The following is an 8,784-nucleotide window of genomic DNA, read 5'->3' as shown; positions in this document are numbered from 1 at the left end:
AAAACATGGCTTGACACTATGATGTAGCCCTGCAGCGCATCTGACCTGACCTCAGTCTGTTGTCAATTAGTATGAAATGCGCGCGCGCAAAGGCTTTTCCATTTTGTTTGCAGGGTTTCCTTTTTTTTTGTTTGCAGCGTTTCATTTTTTTGTTTGCAGCATTTCCTTTTTTGCTTGCAGCTTTTTCTTTTGTTCGCTGGTGTTTTTATTTTTTGCTTGCAGCGTTTCTTTATTTGTTTGCTAGTGTTTTTATTTTGTTTGCAGCGTTTCTTTATTTGTTTGCTAGTGTTTCTATTTTTTGTTTGCAGCGTTTCTTTTTTGTTTGCAGCATTTCTTTTTATTTGCAGCGTGTCCTTTGTGGGCCATCGTAAGAATCACCTGCTTTGGATTACGCCAAATTAGTAAGACAATTTTTTTATATTTATAAGAGGCCCAGACCAGGCGATGAATATTTTCGTAAAACATCATTTCTTTTTTTGTTTGCAGCGTTTCTTTTCTGTTTCCATGATTTCTTTTTTGTTTGCAGCGTTTCTTTTTTGTTTGCAGCATTTCTTTTTCTTTGCAGTGTGTCCCTTGTGGGCCATCGTAGTCTGGTGATTGTTGGTGGCAGTCTGAACGGATCGTCATTAAAAATGATCCGTTGCGCGCACGCCGTTGCGTTGTGTTCTCCCCATAGAATCGCATCGGCCGACGAACCGACTGTAAAGGCCAACTCAGGCAGCGTCGGCCGACGCAGCCCGACCCGATTTATCGTCGGGGACAGTCTTAAGCCGTCGTGAGAAATATTAAACACGTTTAATATTCTACTACGCGACTGCCCCCGACGCACACCATCGCGTCTGCGTTCAACTCACACAGATTTGTTGTCGCGTCGGGCTGCGTCGGCCGACGCTGTCTGAGTTGGCCTTACACGCACATTTCGGTATACATTTACGCTGTTCCTCACCTCAGCAACTATATCCAAAGTGCAGGGCTTGCCGGACTACAGATCATCGCGAAGTATAGTTCGCGTTAGCATCGAATGAGCTGACGCGTTTACGTTTCTAGTTACATTCAGAACTATATTTTATTCGAACATCACTTGGCGGCCACATGAACACACAGGCATATTTAAAATATGTATGGGAAAATACGTCAGATCCCTTTACAGACATTCAATTTCGGGGTCTATTACCTTTAAAGGCATCTAATTGGAAAACGCTATGTAGTTGCCGGTGACGCGGATACGTAGTGAATTTTTGGATGCAGGGATTGTTATAAGTGCAGTGTCACGAGCGATATTTGTTACATCATCATATATCATAAATTGAAAGTTATCCTGGCAACATGTTCGTTTTTCTTATCCAGCCAATTCCCATAGTTATTCATGAAATGTAATTCTAATCCGTTTGTGAAATTGTAGGTTGGTTCAAGATCTCTTGATATATTTTTTGGATTTTGTATCCTCGATCCTCTTTGCAACTTCGAAACACGCAAGATGACTGTGTGAAATACAGTCTTAAAACGACTTGATGAGCGCACTGCACAATGTGCTACCCGATATTCTCAAACGGATGTGGTGGCATTGCTTCTCATTTTTTTGGTTTTTGTTTGGCAGTACCGGTTAATTTTATTCTATATTTTACGTGTTTTCTCTTCATCAACATCATTATCATTTTTTCAAACTAGTAAAAATCTACGGTACTTACCAAAAGCTGTAAACCAATAGTCAGTGGTTATATTCTACCTTCTAGGCAATGTTTTTTATACTGTACTCTGTTCCGTTCCTTATTACACGGTATTCTGTTCATTATTACACAGTAAGGACATAATTTCTCAAGTTAGTGCACACAAAACAATAAAAATGTTATAAATCAATATGTAGGCCAATGACAATTCGCATATTCTGCTGATTTCAAGAATGGTTATCAACTAATTGCTCTTTGTTATTGTTATTATTTCTTATTATTATTATTATATTTATACTAAATATTATTGCGGTTACTATTTATATCATTATTTATTTTCAATATCGTCATCGTTATTATTATTACAATTAGGGCCTATACTTTAAACATGCAGAAAAAAGGGCTGCTATACTTTGCAGGTGGAAAACGGCGCCGCGAGCAGCTCTGTTAGAGATGGATACATGCACCAAATAAGATGAAATTATTATACTTCATACAAAACTGTTTTCTTTGATACAGAACTAGTCATTAGGCTAAAATACTTCATATGAAACGATTTGATAGGCAGAATTATCCTCATAGGAACGATTTTAAAAATAAATAACTATATTTTAAGATTTGCTTCCCATGCTGACTACCAACCTGCTGTTACTGTTCAGCATGTGGCTGAGCGTGTGTAAAGGCCAACTCAGACAGCGTCGGCCGACGCAGCCCGACCCGATTTGTCGTCGGGGACAGTCTTAAGCCGTCGTGAGAAATATTAAACATGTTTAATATTCTACGACGCGACTGCCCCCGACGCACGGCCAACTCAGGGAGCGTCGTACGACGCAGCCTGACGCGATTGGTTGTCGCGTCGGGTCTGTATGAGTTAAACACTGTATGAGTTAACCCCCCGACGTAAAGGTACGTCGGGGGGTTATGTCCTATCAAGAAAGGTTACAGAAACTTGGTTGGCTCTCTTTACAAAACAGGCGTAATTTTATTTTAGTTTCTTTTGTATTTCGATGTTTTTACAAACATAACATCTGCAGTGCAATCAATAATATAGTTATCAATTCTCGTCATCCAAATAATCTTACTTTCATTCATCCATTTGCCCGCACCGTTGCACTTAAACATTCATCTATTCATTCATTTCCTGTGTATTGGTCATCCCTTCCAAACCGAATTAAAGACGATGCTGTAAATTGTAACCTAAAAGTTTTTTTAAAGAGGTTCAAATCGTATCTTTTTAGCATTCATATGTAGATATAATTTTAATATTTTTTTGTTACTTTTTACAAATTTTAACTTAATATATTGTAAATATTTTTGATGTTTTTGGTGTTTTGCTGGGACTTCTGACTCATTGAGTCACAGAGGCTATTGCTTCTTTAGAAGTCCCAGGACCTTTGTGTCTAATAAATAAATGAAAATGAAATGAAACGATGGTGTGCGTCGGGGGCAGTCGCGCCGTAGAATATTAAACATGTTTAATATTTCTCACGACGGCTAAGACTGTCCCCGACAATAAATCGGGTCGGGCTGCGTCGTACGACGCTGTCTGAGTTGGCCTTAAGTGTGATACTGTAACACGTTATGATGGCCAATTGCACTGCACGAGCCAATTTTCAAATCAATTTTTTATTGTCTAACACTGTAAAATATAGGCCTACAGATTAAAAATATATAAATATATACTTAAAGAAACAATCACCCAATCACCACAAAAAAAAAAGCACAACACGATACATCACATCATAAAATGTTAACATATAAAGATTAAAATTGGAAAAGTTAAAATTGCAAAAATTGGTAAAAGAGGGCTTAAAATTTTGTAAAGAGTAATTTTAGAAGAGTTATTATGTAAGCCAAACAAATTCATGTCGAAATGTTATGAAAGTCAGTTGGCCTTTACGTGTAACAAAGAGAAATTCTGATAATCGATGCGCATGAAAAATGTCTTTTGGAGGGCATCGACATCAGCATCATACGCTTATCATCTGTAACTGTGAATGATATGGGCCTAAGTTTGCAAAATCCATCGTCGCGATACGCACAAATAGTGTGCTCTTTAACATTAAATGGTCGTTAACGTTTAAACTGACTTTCTTTAATTTTAACAAAGAGTAATTATAATAATCGATGCACATAAAAATGTCTTTGGAGGCAATCGACGACATCAACATCATTCGGAATTCAAAATTATCATCTGTGACTATGAATGATATATGTTTGAAATGCATCGCAGCGATACACAAAGAGGGTACTTAGGGCTTTAGTCTTAATGAATGATATTTAATGTTTAAATTGACTTTCTTTCTGTGACAAGTGTACCAATCTGCTCAATCGGAGTATTTTATGGCGAATTGAACAAACAAATTATTAATACAGAAATACTTTCAAAATTTCAACCATTATTCATGACAATGGGACACTTTCAGTCACTTTTGTAACTGTTGCGGCTCATTAATTCCAAGTAGTGACTAAATCCCTCACAACATCCTTGTTTTAAATAGGCACTAAAGCTTAAGTCGTTAATGATCATGCTCAGTTTAAAATATACGTTTCTTATCAGTAACGAAAGGGCATACTTCCGTCGTCAATTTAAAATAAATCAATGTAATACTACAGGTAGAAGTATACATTAGAATCGGCACGCTCAATGCCGGTGGGTATGTACAGTAGATTGATAGGTAATGGAAGGGTGGGTGGCTGGATGGATAATATATAGGCCTAAAACAAGATTCAATCATTTTTTCTGGTCCTTATGCCTATTAAAAATATGTAGAAAATTGTGAGATAAACTTAAAACGAGGGAAACAAATGATGAGATTCTTTTCACAACGAATGTTGTTGAGAGCAGGTGTGATACAACTAATTCCTCACGGATTGCTAAACATTAAAACTTACAGAGAATTTGTACTTTTTCATAATGAGCTTTTATAAGATAAGATAAGATAAACTTTATTGTCATGACCACAATACACAAATATATAACTAGGTCTGTGTAAATTTCTTCCTCTGAGGTATGCATCTTCAGGATTCTACGTCAATTCGACTTTTCGTCAGTGAATGAGCCAGTCGAACGATAGCTTGCAAATTGCCAACATGATAGTTAATCCGAAAATTAAATGGCGGGAAACAATTTGCTTGGGTTGCTCTGTCATACATCTGATCAGTTTTGTATTATGTATTTTTGTACTGCATGTGCTGCCAGCGAGCCCCGTGACAGTAACGTTGCGTTGCCTTTGGGCAATCCGGCCAGTCAACCATATTGTTTGTACTGGTGAAATAAATGATATATGATATGATATCGCTGCTATACTGGGACCAGGAGTTTCTTAATTAGGACATGGTAACCCATGGCACGCAAGGCGTGGTTGACAAAATTAGTAATGACATAAAAACGCTGTTTTGAAAAAGATTCTAATTTATGATGCGATGAGAGGTATTCAGGTATTGATTTTTAATTAACTTAAGTAATCTCTTCAACACGTGCGCACAATTAGCAGACGACATAATATATATCCCATCAGTACAAGCAAGTATGTGAAATTTAACGTTAACACTTTTTTTAATCTGTTTCTGAATGAAAGGTCAATCATAAGTTGACAATAAATGAATGGACAATAATTTACTGTTTCTACGTGTCTTTATCGTCTGCACAAAAAATAGTCTTTGAAGTGGCTCTTATAGGCGCCGAGTATATGTCATAGACCTGCCCACCAAGGCCCTAGACCTACTATACCTTCTAACGGTCAATAGTGTATGAATCTATCGGCTACATGGCTTTATCACAACCAGTTCTTATATGAACAACTTTGGATGAAAATTCTTGATTATGACGCCAAATAATGAGTGGACAGCAGCCATTAAACTCTGTACCGAAAGACAAACAATTGAACATGGGTAGACATGAAGGGACACCACCCGATAAGGTTCCAATTAAGTGGTTCTACCCTGTACTGTACTTGAAAACATCTTTTTCAAAACCTACCTACACAAAGTACCAAACTACCAAAAGTAGGCCTAAGCTTATATAACCAACTTAGCTGTACCTATACATTGATAATACAACTTACCTTTATTCCCGATTATAATCAGGCAAAGTGCCCTAAATAACCACATTTTCTATCAATGTGAGTGTTGACGAGGTTGACGTCCGTTTGTATATGAATTACAACTGAGTTATACTCCTGTTATAGATACGTGTTTAAACGCGCGATGACATGCGTGTCATAAAAATACGCTCTATCCAGTCAAAAAACCGCTATGGCATAAGCGTCTCCTAATTAACCTGCTTCATTAACAGTAAACAACGCTTAAGCTTAATTAGTAGTTTTCATTAAAAGATACCATTCTACGTTTGTCGTTGTTAAGTGTTCAACTGCCTGTCGGTAACTTTGAAACAGCGCCACAAATCTTTGTGTTTTTTTTGACATTAATACTTTACGTGGTCACATAAAATTAATCGAATTCCTATGTTTCCACAGAGTGTCCAGACTACCTAGCACCAGGTGTGGGTGACGATTATCTATGGCACGGTCGCTGTGAATATACGTTGCTGTTGAAAGCTAGTGTACACTCCGTCAGTCTAAATTGGCTTAAACCGTCCACGGCTGCTATTGACAGACCAAGTATGCTATTGGATAATAATTAGCGAGTCACGTTGATGATGTAAGAGGCGTGCGTCGATTGGCCTAATAATCGGGAACTTATAACGTGCACAATGTATAGGCATCTTTTTCAAAATCAATAGCAAGATTTCCGCAATGGTTTTTTTTTTTTTTGAATGAGCAACACGAACGCGGGTTGATCTACTTAACAATATAGGCAATACACCTCTCATTCCAGCACTGTTCAAATCTGCCATTAAGATATATGAAATTATTTGCCAACTTGTATAAATAACAAAATTAATAAGCTCAGTCCTTAAATATAATAAACACTAATTAAACGTCACGCAACGGAGGCCTAAACAGATTTCTCTATATTAATACGACTTTATAATAGCGCGGTTGTCAGAGATTGTCAATGGGCTAATGTTGTATGCTATACTGAATAAATAGAAAACTTGGAATAGTAGTTGAGAAAATTATAAATAATGGTAGGGATGAATTCAATCCAATTCAATTTCTGAGCCGTCGTGGGATAATATCCGCGAAACTCAATCACGGGAAGACAAAACAAACAAGAAAAATCACAAATGAGGATATATTTTGCAACCTTGGATGGGGATGTCACTCCACAAAGGCTATGCATCCTGGGGTAGGTAGAGACGTTACTCCACTATGGTCCCAATGATGGGATAGGGGCGTAATTCTTCCATTATAATACTAATGCGCTCACAACAAAGAACAACAAGTAGTACAGTTATTATATGTCCTATGACCCGAATTATCTTTATCCTATCACAAGAAATAAAAACTATAAATATCAATACAGTATTTTGATTATTTATTTGAAGACTTTTGAACAATAAACTTAAAATTGTTTGTCCAAGGTCGATTTGATGCTGTTCTTTCTTGGCCATGGCTGTTAATCCTGGCTTTAATAATAAAATCGCTCCACTTTTGCTAGTGTTTTTATTGCAATCGTAACACTGCGTCGCTACTGCGTTAACCGTTACTGTGTAGCTGTCCCAGACCGACGGAATGGGATTGAAGGATCCAAGATTCGACCAATCAGCGTCGCCGAAAGCTGTCGGCGGATGCGTGTAGCGATTTTATGGTAACAAACTTTACTTCACTTCGTGTAAACCAATCTTGTCGATTTGGCCTTAAGCCGTGGGATTGATTTCGTTTGTTCCAATAATTTTTTTTTTTCATTTTATTTCCTGGCGGTACCAGTATGTCTTTAGAAATGTAGGCCTAGTCCTGTTATTTAAATCTTGTGCTGTATTATGATCCTTGTATTTTGATATTTTATGCTCCCAATAGTTTGTCGTGTATGTTTTACGTTTGATGTTCCATATTACAGTACTTAAAATGTTGTAATTCGATTCTCACTGTTCCTATTATGTTAACTCTCGAATTTTGATTCTTGACGTTCCCTCTGTAAAGTGTTGTGTTTTCTGTATCTCTGTTCTCTATATGCCAAATCTTGTTTTCTAATGTCTCATGTTTCTGTATAATTCAAATCTTGTATGGTAGTATTCTAATTCCTTTATCAACGTTAAACACTGAGAACATTTACGTTGAGAAAGTCCTGAAGACAGGCCGAAATATTCGTGTGCAATAAAATACCTGTTCCTCAACACGTCAACCGTGTCATCTGATTTTATCAATGTCTGTTATTCTTTCTCCTGCGAACAAACGTGCTCGTAATCACATTGATGCATACACTTTATACAGTGTATGTATGTATGTGTGTGTGTATATATATATATCTGTCTCTTATACACATCTAGATGTGTATAAGAGACAGGTACGCACCCTATATATTTATAATAATGTAGTACTGTACAACGATAGGAATAAAGTTTAATAAATCAAATATATAGATTTCAAAATACACGTGGATTTACCCTCTTTACGCATACACACAGAAAACCAGCAGTGCGTTAACAAGTTCAGGTGGAGAATTCCTGCCCCTTCATATAGATTTTCAAGATTCTAGAATCAATCGTCGGCAGCACACACTTATTATTAAATGCAGATTGGGCATATATATAAATATTCATTACTATTGTAACGTGTTAACTGATAAAATTTGAATGCAAGCAAATGTAAATTATATAAGTACATTGTACAAAATAGAGAAATGGTAATGCAATATTCATTCTGTATGTTCTATTTTTAAAATGATAATTAATACAGTACTGTATATATTGATTATAATTGTAATAACATTTTATGCATAGTTTTTATTAGTGCTGTGCAAAAGCAAATTTTTAAATATTTATGTTGTACTAAGATGATCTGTTATTTTATGTATAGTTTTTATCAGTGCTCTGCAAATCATTATTTTAATATTTATGTTGTACTAAGATGATCAGTTATTTTATGTATAGTTTTTATTAGTGTTCTGCAAATCAATATTTTAATATTTATGTTGTAAAGATGATCTGTTAATTTGGAGCAATCATACCAGGGACTGCTGCATCGTTTTTGTATTTTTATGTTCGTTTTTG

At 36.3% G+C, this 8,784-nt stretch overlaps 1 protein-coding gene across 1 annotated transcript in view; it reads right to left on the bottom strand.

The window, feature by feature from the left end:
* LOC117104370 (neuronal acetylcholine receptor subunit alpha-10-like) overlaps positions 1-6,268 on the bottom strand; it is a gene marked incomplete in the record, with an annotated part of 39,092 nt that extends 32,824 nt beyond the window's left edge. Inside the window, 1 exon segment of the mRNA XM_033245197.1 lies at positions 5,735-6,268. Coding sequence (XP_033101088.1) covers positions 5,735-5,780 — 46 coding nt within the window.
* Between the last annotated feature and the right edge of the window lie 2,516 nt (positions 6,269-8,784).

Source organism: Anneissia japonica, unplaced genomic scaffold (genome assembly GCF_011630105.1).
Source record: "Anneissia japonica isolate Jap-2015-1 unplaced genomic scaffold, ASM1163010v1 scaffold287867_len1003013_cov215, whole genome shotgun sequence".
Classification (NCBI taxonomy): Eukaryota; Metazoa; Echinodermata; class Crinoidea; order Comatulida; family Comatulidae; genus Anneissia; species Anneissia japonica.
Note: the sequence above shows the minus strand (reverse complement) of the source record. Positions and strands in the feature narration are given on the sequence as shown.